The sequence below is a fragment of the Cynara cardunculus genome (genome assembly GCF_001531365.2).
Source record: "Cynara cardunculus var. scolymus isolate 2C chromosome LG 17, CcrdV1, whole genome shotgun sequence".
NCBI classification, from domain to species: domain Eukaryota; kingdom Viridiplantae; phylum Streptophyta; class Magnoliopsida; order Asterales; family Asteraceae; genus Cynara; species Cynara cardunculus.
This window is the reverse complement of record NC_037544.1, coordinates 2,784,183-2,802,368: the sequence shown is the minus strand read 5'-3', so window position 1 is coordinate 2,802,368 and position 18,186 is coordinate 2,784,183. Positions and strand designations below refer to the sequence as shown.

The following is an 18,186-nucleotide window of genomic DNA, read 5'->3' as shown; positions in this document are numbered from 1 at the left end:
CCTTTTGGCCCATTTACTGCTTAAACCCTATATCCTTCTTCCTCTAGATCTCAATTTCTAGAGAGAGAAAGGATAAGATCTGCGAATTTTCTGATTGATTTCAAGGATGAAGATTCAGTGTAACGTCTGTGAGGCGGCGGAGGCTACGGTGTTGTGTTGCGCCGATGAGGCGGCGTTGTGTTGGACTTGTGATGAGAAGGTACATGCTGCTAACAAGCTCGCCAGTAAGCATCAGAGGGTTCCTCTTTCTACTTCTAATACTCAAATGCCAAAGTGTGATATTTGTCAGGTATATTTGGATTTTGATTACGTATTTCTCTAATTTTCATGTGTTTCGTTTTACTCGAGGATTTTGATCGAGTATTTGAATTTTGTGTTTTTGAATGATTTTTTGTGAGTTATGTACAACACATGATATATGACTATGTTAACAAGATATGACATGTTTATGAATTAAGTTACTAATGAATTCCTCTGAGGATGTTTGTGGCTAGGTGACTGAATTTTGAAATCACTAGTTGATTAATTAATTTCTTTTGAATAGCAAACGATGCTAGTAATTATGATTTTCCGTAACTATATATCAACGAGCTATGATATGTTTAGAAGCAAGTTATTAATAATGAATTCGTTTGGAAATTAGGAAGATAGATGGATCATTGGGGCCACCGACCGAGTTTTAAATTCAGTGCTGAACTAATTGATTTCTTCTGAATAGCAAATGATTCTAGTACACTTTCTATGACTTATCGTAACTGGAGATATTTCTCTTTAAATCTTATCAGATTAGATAGTGCCAATTCCCTGTCAAAATTGTAGCAGTTTTGCCCCACTCTGCATGATAAATGGTTACGGTTCGCTGTCATGAGTTTATCTGACATTTATGTATTGCTCATGAGCAGGGTTATGCCATCGAGTAGCAATATAAGTGCCAAGCCTCTGGTGTTTTTTTCAAATGAATGCTAGCAATATTTTTTAGAGCTTATAAGCTAGAATGAGATATGGCATATCTGTGCCATCAGTGTACCTATGAGGTTTGGACCTCTACCCTTTTGTGGCACCGGTGAAGTTTGGTTTGGTCCATATGTATTTTCTTCAAAATGAGAATCTATACTTGGTTTAAGATATTTCTCCTGTATTTAAGCACTCTGGCAGAATCAAGTTTCCAATTTATGGGGAGGAGTATCATTCAGTATGAACTACGACGATATATGTCACCAGTTCTAATTAATTTTCTCTTTGGTGTATTCATTCCCCATTTATGATTACTTTGCCCATAATCAACATTTAGTTTTGATGTGCAGTGACAGTGAGGTCAAAATACCTGAAATTTTCATGGGTAATTTACGGTTGTTTATTGTAGTTCTGGACAGCGAGCCTGTGAAATCCTGGGATCAATGTTTAGGGTATTTCAGGAATGAATATAAAACAAGTATGAGACAGAGAGAAGGATGACAGGGTTAACATGTATGTTCTCACACTAATCTATGATAGCAATCAAAGTTGAGAAGCTAGAAGAGGCCTGCCGTGTTTACTTAGTGTTTGAAAATGGGAACCAGAATATCAGAAATTCGTGGTAGCACCACCAATATGAAAATGAACACAGTCAATGCAGACTGGTATTAAATTGGTTGTAGATTTTCAGAACATGTTAGGTGGTTTGTATTGTGCTAGTGGTAAACCCTTCCTGCAGAAAGTTCAGGATCAAAATATAAGAACAAAGAAAAATCTCCCTATTTTGTATCTCGATCTGGCATGAAAATACAAAAATAAAGAAACATCCCCATAGCATATACCATGCATCTGGATTTGGTTGGTTGCTTAGTCTTTTCTCTACTTGTACTTTCTTGATGTTTGATCTAAACTGTTTATTTACATGGCTACATCTAGTGTTGGTAACTTGCATAAATCTTGGGAAAAGAAACAACAATGGTTAGTTATTCAATCACGAATATGCCCAAATCTTATTTTTGTGAACCTTGGGTATGCAACTTGTTCAATTGTGCCAAGTGTATGTGATTGTAGCAGCATGAAGGTCTCATCTGTTGATAGTAGTTGTCAAACGTATGATAATATGCTGTCATATTCTCTGGCTGGTGTCTAAACAATTATCCAAATATACAGGAAGCAGTTGGCTACTTCTTTTGTCTGGAAGACAGGGCTTTATTCTGCAGAAAATGTGATGTTGCCATACATACAGTCAATAGTTTAGTTTCATCACATCAGAGGTTTCTACTTACAGGAGTGAAAGTAGGGCTTGAAGCTGCTGACCCCGGTGTGTCATCGTCTACGGGAAAATCACACTCCTGTGATAAGATACCAGAAGCAGAAAAATTACAATCTCTGCAAGGAAGGAGCGTTCCAATGTCAGCAACAAGTCAATTCAACAAAGTTATGCCTGTCCAAGCTGCTGGAACTGTTGATTTTCTCTTTCCTAAGATGCCTTTTGCTGGAGGTTCTTCTGCTGAAAGTATTCAACAATGGCAGTTTGATGACTTCCTTGGACTGTCAGATTTCAGTCAGAGTTATAACTACATAGACAACGGTTCATCTAAGGTAACACATGTTCTTTTTAAAAAATTACACGTGATACAACCAATTCACGAGAAATTGATATTAATTCAATATAATAGGAGAAGGTTCTGGAAAATTGGTTCTGTTAACTCAATTGTGCTGTTTGTTGTTTTGCGACTGGGACGCATTCTCCTTGTGGTCTCACTTCATTGGTATATAATTTGCTCGAGTCTTCTCAGCCGTTAATGACCAATTTGGATGCTGTTAATAGCATCAAGGTGATTGTTGGTTTACTAACCGAAAAAGTAACAGATGTAATCTGATCTTGTTTCAACTTAACCTAGAACAGGATGTTGAGAGCGTCTGATATTAAAACCACTTTTAAGTTCTTCAACTTCTATATTTTCATACACGCCATCTTTCCAATTTCCTGCTTATGATGTTATTCCATATGTTGATGAATACATAACCTAGTGTAGTTTGGTGCATGGGATCACTTACGCATTCTGTACTTGTGCCAAGTCGGTGATGATGCCTTACTTTGAAGATGCAGCTTACTCAGTTTTTTCTTTCTATGCTGTTTTTGTGATATCTAATTGTAATACTAGAGCAGTTAGTTTTAACTTTTGATGCTATGATTGAATGATCTGTAGGCTGATAGTGGCAAGTTCGGAGAATCAGATGGTTCCCCGATTCTAAGAGACATGGAGGTGGAACTTGATGGTGAAGATTGCTTGGGTCAGGTCCCTGACTCTTCTTGGGCTGTCCCACAGATCTCTTCCCCACCTACTGCTTCAGGACTGTGCTGGCCAAAAGATCTCCCTCATCATCAACACCAAATCGATTCTGCTGCTTTTGTCCCAGATGTATGCTACTTACCGGTGCCAAATTTCTACGGTTCTCAACAAAATACAGGTACCTTAAAGAGGAGACGACACTTGTAACAGGGTCCACTGGTTAAATGTCCTTCTGATAGGTTTTTTTAAAATCATGACCTTCCGACAAGTTTGAGAATATCACATGCTTAACAGAAGAATGCCTAGAAACTTGTCAGAAGGTCTTGGATTTAAAAAGCACTTTTCCGTAGGCCATTTAGCTAAAATAACCCACTTCTCTTCTAATGCCTCGTGTCGGTTGGACGCGATGGTCCTTTCAGTGTTGTAACCTTAGGTGCATCTTCCAAGTCTAGACATCTATCCTAGGGGTTAGTTTGAAAAGATGGAGGCACTCCCAAATCTCAATGCCACCTTTCGAGTGCGTGTAATTTTACGTATGTATCGGGTATTCCTCAGGTGGAGGAAGTGTAGTGTGTTGTGAGTCGGGATTTGTCTTTTTCGTTATTTAAGTTAACTTTGTGGTGTAATCGGATGGATGGGAAGGATGGGGAGGGTGGGTTGTCCTTGTGGAGCAAGGAGTAAGGAAATGTTGTGCGACTTATAAAAATGGTAAAAATATAGTAGCAGTTCTTGGAATAATATATGTTGTATCACTGTTATTTATATTACGAGTTGTCTATGTGGTTGGCAACGTTTAGGTGCCATTTACCGAGCGCTTACCCGGGTAAATGCTTACTAGCAAAATTTTAACACTATCACTTACTTATTGGGTAAGATTTTAGTCCACCAAAACGGTATCGTAAGTAACAATTTACTCGGTAAGCGCTAATTGTGGTAAGAGTCGTCGTCCTCACTTATTAGGTAAGACTCTCGGTCTTTACCTTCCCTCTTACGGGTAAGATTCTTGGTTCTTGTCATATTAATCCGATAAGGTGACTTGGTAAGTGTTTATATCTGGGTAAACATTTGGTAAAGGAGCCCTTAGTGGCTGTTTACCAAACACTTACCCGAGTAACTGCTTACCAAGTCATGTTAACCTTACCGGATAAATATGGTAAGGACCAAAAAACTTACCCGGTAAGAGCGAGACAAGGACCATGAATCTTACCTGGTAAGTGAGGGGCGATGACTCTTACCACGGTAAGCGCTTACAAGGTAAATTGTTGCATAGGATGTCGTTTTAGTCGACTAAAATCTTACCCAGTACGTAAATAATAGTGTTAAATTTTACCCGTAAGCACTTACCAAGTAAGTGTTTGGTAAACAGCCCCTTAATGTTGCCTGTATGGCTTGTTTGAAGTCTCGTAACATTTTTCTTGAGCATGTTTGGGGTTGTTTACCAAATTTTCCATTAAGTTATGTATGGATAAATTTGTTTGTTTAGATAAAAATCTGTTATTTACTTTTTTTACTGAATCAACCGTTTGAACGATAGAAATTATTGTTTTACCCTTCAGTTTATCAGATAGGCTTCAACAAAAAAAAACCTGTGAGATTAGGAACAATCTAAACCATAAACATTCAATAAACAATCTATGAGGAGGATATTGAATTTGAAATTGAAAATGAAAGCGAAAATGAAATCTGGATCAGAGAACATAAATGATTAGAAACCTCAAATAAAATCTGGGATGAAATCGTAAATGAAATCGAGAAATAAAATAAAAAACGAACCTTAGAAACTTAAAAAAAAATCTGCAATATGAGATGGGTTCTTATTTTTCTTTTGAATCTGTAGAACTTCAAGGGCGATTTGAGTTTTTGATCTTGTTTCTTGGTGTGAGATTGGTTCTTCATGTTTCTTGATCTGAGATGGTATCTTCATATTTATGGAAGGAAGGCTTGTTTTATTAAATAGGTAGGCATGTCAATTTTTGGCTGAACGTGGACAACAATCTTTTCATATATGTGCGAATAAGCACATATCTGTGCGAATAAGTCCCACGTAAATATCACAATTTGGCCGAGCGAATAAGCCCATATCTGTGCAAACAAGTTCCAAGTAAATATCACATTTTTGCTGAGTAAATAAGCTCTTTAACCCATTAAGCTTATTAAGTCCTAAGTGAACACCCTCTAACTCCTTAAAATGAGTACAAAATGGCGACGGAATAAACCAATCAATTTTAATTACATAGTAACATAAACAGAGTTGTAATAGTAAGAGAAACAGATTCCATAGTTGGTTGATCATCTTGAGAAACACCGAGAGACCGTCACGAGGGCATCGGCTGCCATTTTGAAGGCGTAACCGAAATCAATATGAATTCGCAGCAGCCTTCGAACCGAGTCTAAAGCCACCTTTCCTTTTAAATAAAAATCCCACCATGAAAAAACGACTACTTGAACCAACCTGTTCATAAAAAAAATGAAATATATTAGCCCAAACGGTTTGATGGAGTTGAAATGGTCGATTCCATTAACTGAATTCTATTCCGACGTTTGAATGAAATGGAACTGAATTCCATACATTCCGCCAACCATGGCTCCATTGAATTCCATTCCAACCATTCTTTCTTAAAATGACAAAACTAACCCCGTCGAACCAAGTTTCTTAAATTATTATTATTTATGTTTTTTTTAGAAAATAAATAAAAAACAAATTCAACGAAAGGGCATTTTGGTCATTTTTTTCATCATTTCGTTTCATTTTCTCAGTGAACCAAACAAACGTATTCCAATCCGTGACATATTTTCTTTCATTCCATTCATGGGCAATCCTGATATTTTCATTTTAATTTCTTCTGTATTCCAATTCCTTTGACATATTCCATTCCAACATTCTGCAGATCAAAAGCCCCCAAAGAACTTGCAGCACGGAATTACCTCACGAAATGAAGAAATCCGATCCGATTAGTTTGCAAACTTAGAGATATCAAAGTGCAGGATTTCTCATGTAATCCAGTTTTGGAGTACAACTTGCTGGATCAAGATGGCAAGCATGCTTCCAAGAGATATATTGATCACATTCACCGCATCGTTGTTGAGCTGCAAATGCAACACCACGATTAGATCAGATTCGATTCGTAAAAAATCACGTCCTTCGAGAAAAAAAATCAAGATTTAACGCACCCATTTGAATCCTTCCTTCTCTTGGAGCGCCGCCCCTATAACGCTCTCACCAACATTCGCGATTTGTGAAGCCAACACGCAGATGACAGCTTCAGCAACCTTGATCTGGTATCTCGAAAAGTAATACATCATACCCAATAGTTAAAACCCGTAATCCCATCTAAAAACAACAATCTGACAACTCCCATTCGGAGCAGATGTCAAGTTTACGTACATCTTACCCTCCAGACCCCACCTTAGAATGAGCTCGTTTGGTTTATCTAAAAACAGCAACGGATAACAAAAAAAAAAAAAAAAAGTGCCTTTTGTAACCAATGTTTTAAAAGGTTGAATCGGGCCTCGAGGCCGCCTGAGGCATATGCCTCAAAAGATTTTTAAAGCCACGTACGGAATCGGAAGATGTGAAGATGGAACATCGTACCTCGCCCAAAAGACAAGCAACGGAGGCAAGAAGAATCGAGGCTAGAAACCCGGCAAGTGTCCCTTCGACACTAACCGCCCCTTCTGTTCCCCTTGGAACAACCTTAAATGTTGTTACTAGATATCTACGTCACAAAAACATCAAAACAATAATGTAGTTGTTGTACTTGCCTAGCAGATAAGGAGGTGGACATCCTTGCAGAATAATACAGATAAAACTAGAATTACTTACGTTGTTTTGCCATACGCCTTCCCTATCTCACTAGAGACGGTATCACTCAACTTGGTGCAAAAACTAGCGACGAACCCAAGTTCCCAAAGCCGAGAAAATGGTTTGCCACCGACTCCGTAGATTGAAAGCAACGCACAGACACAACCAGCGGCGCTTGAACCTATCACACTCCCGGGTCCTCTTCTACCTTTTCGCTTCTCCGCAACACCTTGAGCTTCCTTTTGAGCCATTTTTACCTTGGTAACTGCTGTACCCTATAATATTTAAGATCAACTTCTTGTTAGAAATCTCGATTTGTGATGTATCGATCGAATCAAACTTGGAACGGATAAAACCCACTTTCCGAAAGCAATATTTCGACCCTTAACGAAAGGATTCATGAAGTTTACTTTTGGATAATCCAAAAAGCACTCTGAATGAGAGCAAAAACATGGATTATGTTATGTTCCCGTATCAAAACCGAGGGAAATTGTTCAAGAAATTTCCCGTATCAAACAGCAAACCGCACCGCGGATGTTCTAACCCGTCCTTTGGGGTGCATTGTGGACGGTTTGTGAAGTTTGGATGAACACCCTATAAAGAGGCTAAGGGGGTTGTTTGTTTACCTCTTAATAGTTTCATTAAGAGGCAACCTCTGAATCATTAAGAAGTGAATCTTGTTTGGCAAAAAAGACTGTCTCTTAATGATTCTAAAACCCTCTGAATGATTTTGTATCCTGGATCTCCATTAATCATTAAAAGCCCTAATTTCATTGTACACAATTACCAAACAATTACATTTTATTTTGCATTATATCATGAGAGACTCTTAATCATTCTGCACCCAACCATTCAGCAATTACCAAACAAATCTAAAAGGATTCTCCATTGATCCCATAAATTCAAGGGTAATATGGTTCTTGGAATTGAAACCTAGAGATAAAAGGTTTGAACTTTTGTAACATCCCACTTTAACCGTACTTGATATTGTCTCTTTTGTTCGTACCTGGACTAACGGTATTTAAAACTTGTCTGACAGAGGAGGTATGCCGTCCCTTACGAGGCAACTTTCGTTCCCCTTCCCAACGGGATCTTACAATCCACCCCTTTGGAGCAAAGCGTCCTCGCTGACACACTAATCCGGTTCCCGGTTTGATGCTATTTATAACATATCAAGCTAACTGTACCAGATATTGTCCGCTTTATCAAGACTCGGTGAGAGAAAGGCAACTTTCATTCCCAAACGAACATGGGATCTTACACCTTTATGATCAAACAAACTACTTGTAAACCTCAAGATGAACAACTATTGATGGAAGGATGTTATTAGCTTTAATTTTGTGTCAAAATCGACAAGAAATCAGAATTCAATAAGTGCTACATTTGATTTCAATTGGGGAGAGATCGTATCAGAAACACAAAATTGGGGGATTTTGATCGAAATTAACTTACAATGATGAAGTAAGTCGCGACGAGAAGAAACCCAGATGGTCCAAACCCACGCCAAGTGAGAGTACCGAGCAAGAAGGCGGCGCCAATGCCGGAGAGCGACAATCCGGTGACTAGAATCGGCGATCCCAGAAGAAAAATCACAAGGTTACTGAAAATAGCAGATTGCCATGTAGGTGGTGATAATTGAGCCAATTGAATCGCACGTTGAACAAGGCCTAGATCAGGAACACTAGAACCGCCGCTCGATTGGACTCTTGTCGAAGAAAACGACGACTCCATTGCTGAAGCTTTGACGAGATTGGAGGTGAAGGTGCAAATTAGGGGTTTCTTTGCCGGTCGGAAAAACGATGAGAAATTGGTACACCGGCGACGGCGGAGGGTGAGTGAAGAGAGGGTTATGGGAATGGTTGTCAATGGAGTCGTTGCCATTCTTTTTATGGGGTTCGATTCCGTCGTTGGGAAGCAACGGGATGTGTGACGAGTCGCAATTGCCAAAATCTTTGAAAGAAAGCTACGAGCCTACGAGGTTACGACTACGAGATTGAAGTTTCATTTTGACCCATAAACTTTGATGTAATTACAAGAATGGTCTACTAACTTCAAAATGTTACTTATAAATCCATACACTTATATATTGGTATGATTTGGATGCTCTGGTCTCTGGACAACCCAAAGAGCAATGATCCAACCTGAAGCAACTCGATATTCAACCAAGTTCTAAAATCTTTGAAACGTAGGTACTAAGTTGGAATTGAGTTACGGTCATTTGAACCTAATCCGATGAACCCGTTATCCTTTTATATTTTGGATTTAATATGATTGTTAAGTTTATATTAATATGTATATTAGACAATTAACCGTCATGTACCCTCTTTATGTACATATTTTCAATCTCTTCTCCATCTCTATGTAACTCTTTAGTATACGTGTTCACTAAATGTGAACATATATATGTAAATTGAAAAAATAGTAGAATGTGATATACTTAGGATTTAAGAAGTATGGATATGTTGTATCAAATGATCGATGATGAAAAAGAAATTATAAGTAGAAAAACACTGTATTAAAGGTCAATAGAATATTTCAATGTACCAAAGTATCAACCTGACTAACCTATATGGTTTTGGGTTGGACTGAGTTGAGATTTTTCAAACTTCAAATATTGGTTGGGTTGTTTAAATGTCTTCAACCTGATCAACCCAATCCATGAGCATCCCTAATCGGTATGATCGTTACTAATAAATACTCTCTTCATTCCAGAATAAGTGTTACAAATTTCTATTTATGTTTGTTCTAAAATAAGTATGAGGTTTAAAAAATAGGCAAGTTCATTTTCAAATCTATCAATAATTAATGCAAAAATATTTAAAAGTTGACAGGGTATATATATATTAAATAAGGGTAAAATTGTCATTTGGTTAACTAAAAATGTAGTAATTATATATGTCAAAGACTGACATTCTACTGGGAACACTTATTTTGGGAGAGAAAATAAGGACATTACGAATCGGTTTATTTAAAATGCTATTCATAACTTTTGATTGAGCTTTTGACGAACTGTGTATTCAGAATACGATTAAAATCTTTGTAGAGTCAGTGAAAGTTTACTGAAATGTCCATTTGATGACAGATAATTTCTAAAAAGAAATCAGATGCATTTCATCATTTTTTTTATATAAAGCAAGAACATAAAGTATGCTTCAATTTACTTAAAATTCAATAAAAATAGGATTGTAATTAATATTTGAACATTTGAAAACTTAAATATGCACCATATGTACCATGATTTATGAGGGGGTGTTATGCAAATTTGTTGTTCTACAAGGTGGTAAGGGAAATAATAGGGGTAGTTGGGACATTTAGATTAAAATATTTGAGATTAGTTCTTGGTTGAAACATGTAATCACAACGGTGATATCTAATTGGTTTGAGTTTGACTCCAAAGGTCAAAAATACCAGGGAATCCCTGGTTCAAATACAAGGAGGAATAAAAAAAAATGTGGCCACGAAGGTTTAAATGCGGTGACTCCAGGCTATCTGCAAAGCAGATGGTCGTCCTGTGATTAGTCGGCTCGAACAGCGGGTTAGATATCCAGGTTAATAAAAAAAAACATGTAGTAATTGATGGCTAACAACAGTTTGTTTTCGTAAGATCACTTTTTTTATCCTTAAAACTTTATAGCAAAATGTTGTGAATGTAACTTTTATAGAACTTTTGCTGTGAAGGTTCGACTTTCTTTTCTTTTACTTTTACAGCATTTTACTGTGAAGTTTAAAGTGTAAAAAAATGGTCTTACAAAAACAAGTCGGTCTCATGTGAACCCAACCCAACGCTAAAAACATAGAAATGAAAGTGTTTTTATTTCTAATCTATCACTAAAAATTATAGAAGTTTTAAGTTGATTTTTATATTTAGAGTTCAATAAAGTTGGTCTCTTGCAAATGATATATTAATATAGTATTAAAGTTTTTATAATTGTATATATATAATATTAATTTTTTATAAATACACATATGATTTTATTATTATTATTATTATTATTATTATTATTATTATTATTATTATTATTATTATTATTATTATTATTATTATTATTATTATTATTATGATATTTAAAGAATGTTCTTAACGGTTGAGTTGGAAATAGTCAGAAATGGTCATGTTAACTCATCAATTAGGGTAATTACCGAAATTAAAAAAATCAAACTGATTTATGGATTAACCGAACTGGCTTTCTTATAAATATCTTATGTTTGATTACTAGGACCAGAAAAAATCGATTTACTTTAATATAAGTTTGAGATTTCGAAGTCAGTCAGTTAACCAAATGTCTAAAAACATCAAAATATAACGAGTTTTGACTTTATATTTTGTGTAACAATAAATTGGTTTTTTCTCACTTAACATAACAAATGCTTATAGATTATGCTATGTACCGTAAAACCCATATCGGGTAAATGGGTACAATATTGAATGATTTAATGTTTTTTATGCCAATTGAGAATGAAAAATCACCATTACATTAAATAGGAATTAAGATAAGTTTTGTTACAGTTTTTTTATGCATTTTGCAACTCTAGCGGTCTATTAGTCTGCTATTTCTTAACAAGTGTTTTCAAATGAGCTATTTTTTAGGGTAAATTGGGGTCATTCGTGTGTTTCAAATGTAAAAAGAGGAAGGTCGACGTCGATGTGTCATGCTGAAATGCTGGGGGTTATATTTAGCAGGACGATGTTGGTTCATTTAGGGTACATTCAGTACATGGATACCAGAGAGAGTGAGATAGTCATTTGAAAGAATTGTAGAAAGTTTTAAGATTTTAATATTATACAAGTAATTTACATATCCTGAGTTCCTGACTATCTCCTTGATATATGTTCCTTCTATTTTTAAGGGGGAAAATTGCATTTTTCTCCCACTTAGGTCCGTTTTGTTTGATGTCTCGGTCTAATTATCGAGCCAAACTTTAGACGACATAAGATTTCCCGTATGGCAAACGTTCTTAATTTTTCATTTAGGAGTTTAAATGTGACGAGGTACCGAGATTAGCAATGCATGATAATTAACAATTTCGCTAACTAAAAATGTGTTAGAAAGATGTAGGGTAATATAAGGAGAAATAGTTGCAGCAAATCAATAATTAAGACGTGAAATTCACTGTTCTTAGGATATTATTAGTCCCCACTATCAACGTTGTTTAGATTATAGGCTAAGATACATCATGATTGCCTAATCAAATGAGATATATTCAACAACAGAATATATCTCACATGAACAATTTCAGCAGATTTTGCATGAAAAGAAAGGAGAGGATTAAGTAGTTTAAATAATGAAATGATTACAAATATATATAGGTTTATGTATGTAACTGGCCGTGGATAAGAACCCAGAAATCAGAAAAACTTGAAAAAACCCTGTAAAAAACGATCATAAACTTCCAAAAAGTGACTTGGAAACTTTTCTGACAGGTTAAGTAGCCCAAAAACTCACAACAAACACTGATCTTGTACATCAGATCCAGGAAACCATGTAACTTTCCAACAACCTAAGTCGCATAGAAAGTCGCGTCATTTTTTTTTAAAGCATTGAAAGTCTAATTATTGGGAAATCGCATATGCACAATGTACTAGTGCTATCTTTTGACCGTTTCATATTTGATAATTCATGAATTTGGACAAACTAAACATTAGGGGGGTTTTGTGTCAATAACAAATAGAACAGGGGTAGATTTGAAAATATTTTACTCACTCTGATAAAAGGCATTTTCAGCATCAACTGGACTTCCCCTGCGCGAAAACCTTATCCTCCTTCCCTGAACAAGGAACATCAACGACGGCGGTTACCGGCTGAAGAAAACCAACACCAAATGGCGATGGCGTACGCGACCTCATCGTCTGTGATGTTCGCATCATCACCGTCTTCCTTAAACAACAACAACAACAACAGGTCTCCAGTTCTGTTTGGGTTCTCAACAATGGCAGCCTCAGCCTCCTCTCCGAAGAACATCGTCGGAGCTCGAACCAATCGGAACTTCCAGATTCGTTGCGAAGACCAGAAAGTTCAACAACGAGCATTCGCACCGGTTGAGCAGCGGTGGATGTTTACCGATTCCGATTTCACAGGACCGGTACGCCTTTTTAATCCTGTTCTTCTATCTTCGTCTTCGTTCGAATTCGAAATTGGAACGAATTCTGGAGTGTTTCTCTGTTACATGCTTGATTTGTTGCTGTTAATTGTGTTAACATTTGTTTAGCACAGTTTGTGCAACGATTACTCTACAGAATTGTGCCTTATAACGATCTTCGTTGGGCGATTTAGGTTAAATCCTAGAGATGGATTTGAAACAAGAAGTGTAAAAAAAACATCGAATTAACACTCCATTCCATGAAAATTGTAGCAATCGAAATCGATTGTTTATCAAAACATGGATTGAAAGTTGTGAGTTGAATTCAGATTTGAGATTTAGGGGCCGATACCGGTAAGTGCTTACCGGCAAAAATTAACACTATCATTTACTTACCGAGTAAGATTTTAGTCCATCAAAACAAGATCGTATGGAACAATTTACCCGGTAAGCACTTACCATGTAAGAGTCGTTGCCCTCTTACCAGGTAAGTCTCTTGGTCCTTGTCTTGCTCTTACCGGATAAGATTCTTGGTCCTTACCATATTCATCCGATAATGTAATGTGATTTGGTAAGCGTTTACTCAGCATTTGGTAAACGGCCCCTAAGTATAGGTATCATGTGCTTTCATATTGTTATGAAGTATGGTGTTCATAGATCGGCCTTCATCGTTGCTTGAAACTGGACAAGTTCTTATTTACGAAATAGGAAATGTGAAGGTTTGGGGGTTTTGAGATGGAAGCCCACAAGAATTCCCTTCATTGCATAAACCATAATGAATTTATGGGTCAACATTGGGCTTGGTTGGCAAAGGGGTGGAGCACTTTGCTCAAATACACAACAGGTTACCCCTCAGCTAACCTAGCCTCAGCCTTTGAGTCAACTCTAAAATGCCTTCTCACATGTGGTTTAAGGGGTCGGGTTTCATGTGGGGATGCTTGAAGTTGCCAGTAATCAACCTTTTTGCTTGAATTTATGCCTCAAAATTGGGGCTATTTATGCAGGTGAGGTCTGTTGAGGTCATTCAGCCTACCTTCTAGACTCATATATTCCAACAGAAGTTTTAGGTCAGTGGAGACTTCTACGTTGTAAAGATATTGTTAGAGTCTCATAGCGGTTTCGACTTGACACTTTCTCTTCTGGAGAGTAATTTAATTAGATTCCATATATTCTCACAGATATATAACTGCTGATTAAATATGCAACGTCTTAAAACATTCTTGTTTTTTTAAAAAAGACATTATTTGTTTCTTTTGTTGCCAGGACGTATGGAACAAGACTTGGTACCCTAAAGCCGAAGATCACGTCAACACGGCAAAGACATGGTATGTTGTTGATGCGACTGATAAAATACTAGGAAGGCTGGCATCAACTATAGCCATTCACATACGTGGGAAGAATCTGCCTACTTATACACCTAGTGTAGACATGGGAGCATTTGTGATTGTGGTATGCATTACATGACATTGTCTGCTTGTAAACCGTTGAATCGTTATTGGCTGCTTGCACACACATTTGTTTCATGCACAAGCCCGGGGTCTTCATGGAAACAGCCTCTCGATCCTGGTGGTTTACGTACATTCTACCTCTCCCAGACCCCACTTTCGAGTGGGATATATATTGGGTTCGTGTGGTTTGTATAGCTTCACTAGCTGGAAAGCGCACCTATAGTAATTTGTTTTGAGCAACTTTTTGCATAACGTCGTTTTGATGTTGATAAAATATAGGTAAATGCTGAGAAAGTTGCCGTTTCGGGCAAAAAGAGGTCTCAAAAACTGTACAGGAGGCATTCAGGAAGACCAGGTGGGATGACAGTGGAAACTTTTGATCAGCTTCAGCAAAGGATTCCTGAAAGGATTATCGAGCATGCAGTCCGTGGGATGCTTCCTAAAGGAAGGGTGAGTTCACATTTCCTTAATAAAGTTTCTTACTTGATTCAGTGTTCAATTCAGGCATCCAAACCCCTCATCTATTCTCAATAAATTCATCCATTTTTGTGTTTTTTTTTGGTGCAGCTTGGAAGAGATCTGTTTACACATCTTAAGGTGTACGTGGGACCTGACCATCCACACCAAGCTCAAATGCCCATGGATTTGCCCATAAGAGACAAGAGGATACAGAGACAGACCTAGGCTCATTCCACAAATCTTTAATCTTTGTAAACATGTCTCCTTATCCCTTTCTGGATTTACGGTTTCATGTTCTTCGAAATTCTTCTGTTTTTTTAATTCCATGGTGTAGTAGGAAGGATGAAAAACGAACATAATCCAGTTGTTTTTGCTAATTAAATGATTCATTCGAAGTTTGAACTTACCTTCTCATGTGCAAAAATTCTAACTCCTGAGCAGGATATTGTACAAAATTTGATTCCAAGTATCGGGAACTCCAGCGAGGCACCAGTGGCTGCAGTCTACGCCTTCATCGCCATATTTGGATGGGTGACCATCTTTTCTTAACTGGGTAAGGAGTGTTATATCCAACAAATAAGCGGGATTTTTCATTTTCGCCAACACGTCTTTCACCACTTGTTCTCCTGGGTATCTCTTCCCGGGATAATGAAGTCCCCGGATAGGTAGAGTTTGGCCTTCACAGTTCCGGACAGTAGGTTCGTTCCAATCTTGGCCTCTAAATCACATAAAGTGAATCCACAGTTAGAACCAAAAGCACAAGACGCGATTCATTTGGATATCAGTACTGTAGCTTACAGGTCGTGAACGGCTGAAATCCCTTGGAAAAAGACTCGGGTCTTCTTAGGATCTACGTACGAATCGACCCATTTAGCCCAAGTTGTCAACGCGATCTTGTAAGCATCCATGCGCTCCATGTCTCTGAATATCTCTTCACCAACTTGATAATAGTCCCATCTGCAGCCAAAACCAAATCATATGTAGGAATAGGAACCCTTCAAGGAATTATTGCGTAAAATAAAACCAAACCAAACCAAATCAAATGAAATCAAACGACTCCAATACATTCCACTCTGAAGTAGGGTTTGGAGGATGTACGCAGACCTTACCCCAACCATAGATCGAGAAGTTGTTTCCATGAGGACCCCCAACTTGTGCATAAAACAATGGTGTGTACAAGCCAATGTAAAAGTAGAACAATGATTCAATGGTGTGTGCACACTTTAAAGGTGTGCAAACAGACGGTGTAATCAGGCAAGACTTGTAATACAAGTAGTAATGAATATACATGGCAACTTCATCATGTAGGTAAGAAACACAAGCAATAAAGTTAGGTCCTATCAGGAAAAGCTACCAACACAAGGAGCGTATTTGCCTACTTTCCATCATCCTCTCAATACCCTTGTCGTCACCTACCAAGGGGCATTTACCAAAAGCTCACCGGGTAAGTGCTTAACGAGTGTCACTTATCTAACCAGGTGAACATGATAACGATCAAGAATATCTTACTCGGTGAGAGACATATAACATCAAGAATCTTACCGGGTAAGTTCTTAATGGTAAAAGACGATTACAAACAATCTATTTTAATGGTTGATGTTGTTACCGGTAGCACCTACCAACACAATGGAGCCTTTATGCCTACTCTCCACCATAACCACCTAGAATCTTACCCGGTAAAAGGCGTAACAATGACCAAAAATTTTATCTGGTAAGCAAGAGAGAAGACTCGTACCCAGTAAATGCTTACCAACAATCAACAATCTATTTTAATAACAATCAACAATCTATTTTAATAGCCGAGAATGTAACCGGATAAGATAAGTGGTGAGAGACTATTGCTAGTAAGTGCAGTAAACGTCTAGTAAACAGATCCTACTAAAAAAATGTGCAAGTCTCCAAGAACCCCCACATAAAACAAGTTGTATCTAATTTCGTAAATTAGGTGCAAATCAAAACATACGTTTTTTTTCGTCCACTGTGAGTCCACCAATGATAGCTGTTGAAGATGAGAACATCTACTCCTTCCCATTTACTGCATCTACTAATGGAGTCCAGTTTCAGAATCCGTCCCCTTTTCTCCACCACCAGATCTACAAGAAACCCGTTTTTCAGGTACATAACCGAAACTCCATATTCCTTCATCAACACAAATTAAAACTTCAAATTTGCAAAACAATTTACACAAATCCAATTGAACAAACATTGATTCTGGAACTTACGGGAAACGAAAGATTCGAAAGCGGTCCTTGATTCACGAAGATATGGTTGGAGCGAGGAACGGTGTGGTAAAGCATGCATGCTAGCGATTGCCATTGATTCGAACTCAACGAGTCTCCGACGAACATGATCTTCTTTCCCCTATTTCTCCGTAAGAACTCCTCGCCGTTGAACCTGCAGATTTCCATTGCAATCGACTTCACAACTACACATTTCGTATTTAACCAGATTTTCTTATTTCTACATCATGTTTTGGAAGTTCGACTTGATTCGTTGATTTGATACATCAATTGATAGTTTCTGAAATCAAAAAAATTTGTGTCCGATTTGGTGTTCGAGTGAAGAACATAGCACCAGTACGACTAGAAACAGATCTCAGCAATTGGAATTCATCCTGCAATGGCGATTTAACAGAAAACTTAAATGAAGACTGACCTGGCGAGTTGACATCGATGAGGCTGCCATCTGAAGCTGAGGTACCTTTTATCGATTCTTCCGTTTTTCTGGCAATTCAATCCTGGATTGACGAAAGGACAACCGGATCCGTTATACAGCGGGTACGAGCGATCTATAAACCAGCTTCCTTTGAAGAAATCACAGTCGTTTGATGGCGGTGTCGTTTCTACTCCATGAACGTGAGCTTGAGGTTTGAAAATGGTGAGGAGAAAGAGGAGAGCAGAGCAGAGAGTGGTTTTGAACATGACGAAGAGAACAGAGAGACGGAGGAGACTGTTGTTTCGGTGTCAGTGAATATTGCTTTTATATATATTTCTAAATATAACAATTTATAAAAAATTAAGGGAAAAGTAAAATAAAAACCAATGAACTTTCTTGTTTGGAATGATTAAGTTTTTGAACTTTTTTTTGAAACAAATAAGTCCTTGAACTTTCCAAAACATGTTAAATAAGTCATTGGACAATTTTTTGA

The 18,186-nt window shown here is 37.4% G+C and overlaps 4 protein-coding genes across 4 annotated transcripts; 2 read left to right on the top strand and 2 right to left on the bottom strand.

Annotated features, from left to right (window-relative positions):
* Positions 1-4,013, top strand: LOC112501108 (B-box zinc finger protein 22). Its single transcript, XM_025104763.1, has 3 exons — positions 1-289; positions 2,125-2,556; positions 3,168-4,013. Exons 1-3 carry the CDS (start codon positions 107-109, stop codon positions 3,456-3,458), a joined length of 906 nt encoding a protein of 301 aa, XP_024960531.1. The 5' UTR covers positions 1-106; the 3' UTR covers positions 3,459-4,013.
* A 1,439-nt stretch (positions 4,014-5,452) lies between these two features.
* LOC112500734 (protein VTE6, chloroplastic) lies at positions 5,453-8,961 on the bottom strand. Its single transcript, XM_025104300.1, has 6 exons — positions 8,506-8,961; positions 7,075-7,328; positions 6,844-6,967; positions 6,423-6,527; positions 6,177-6,338; positions 5,453-5,703 (listed from the first exon to the last, which is right to left on the bottom strand). The coding sequence occupies exons 1-5, from the start codon at positions 8,932-8,934 to the stop codon at positions 6,243-6,245; spliced, it is 1,008 nt and encodes a 335-aa protein (XP_024960068.1). The 5' UTR covers positions 8,935-8,961; the 3' UTR covers positions 5,453-5,703; positions 6,177-6,242.
* A 3,799-nt stretch (positions 8,962-12,760) lies between these two features.
* Positions 12,761-15,440, top strand: LOC112500628 (50S ribosomal protein L13, chloroplastic). The gene is made up of 4 exons (XM_025104150.1): positions 12,761-13,134; positions 14,395-14,580; positions 14,859-15,029; positions 15,147-15,440. Exons 1-4 carry the CDS (start codon positions 12,874-12,876, stop codon positions 15,261-15,263), a joined length of 735 nt encoding a protein of 244 aa, XP_024959918.1. The 5' UTR covers positions 12,761-12,873; the 3' UTR covers positions 15,264-15,440.
* Positions 15,441-15,451: 11 nt separating this feature from the next.
* On the bottom strand, positions 15,452-17,959 carry LOC112500458 (protein trichome birefringence-like 42). The gene is made up of 5 exons (XM_025103952.1): positions 17,694-17,959; positions 17,261-17,432; positions 17,002-17,177; positions 15,837-15,995; positions 15,452-15,756 (listed from the first exon to the last, which is right to left on the bottom strand). The coding sequence occupies exons 1-5, from the start codon at positions 17,957-17,959 to the stop codon at positions 15,465-15,467; spliced, it is 1,065 nt and encodes a 354-aa protein (XP_024959720.1). The 3' UTR covers positions 15,452-15,464.
* Between the last annotated feature and the right edge of the window lie 227 nt (positions 17,960-18,186).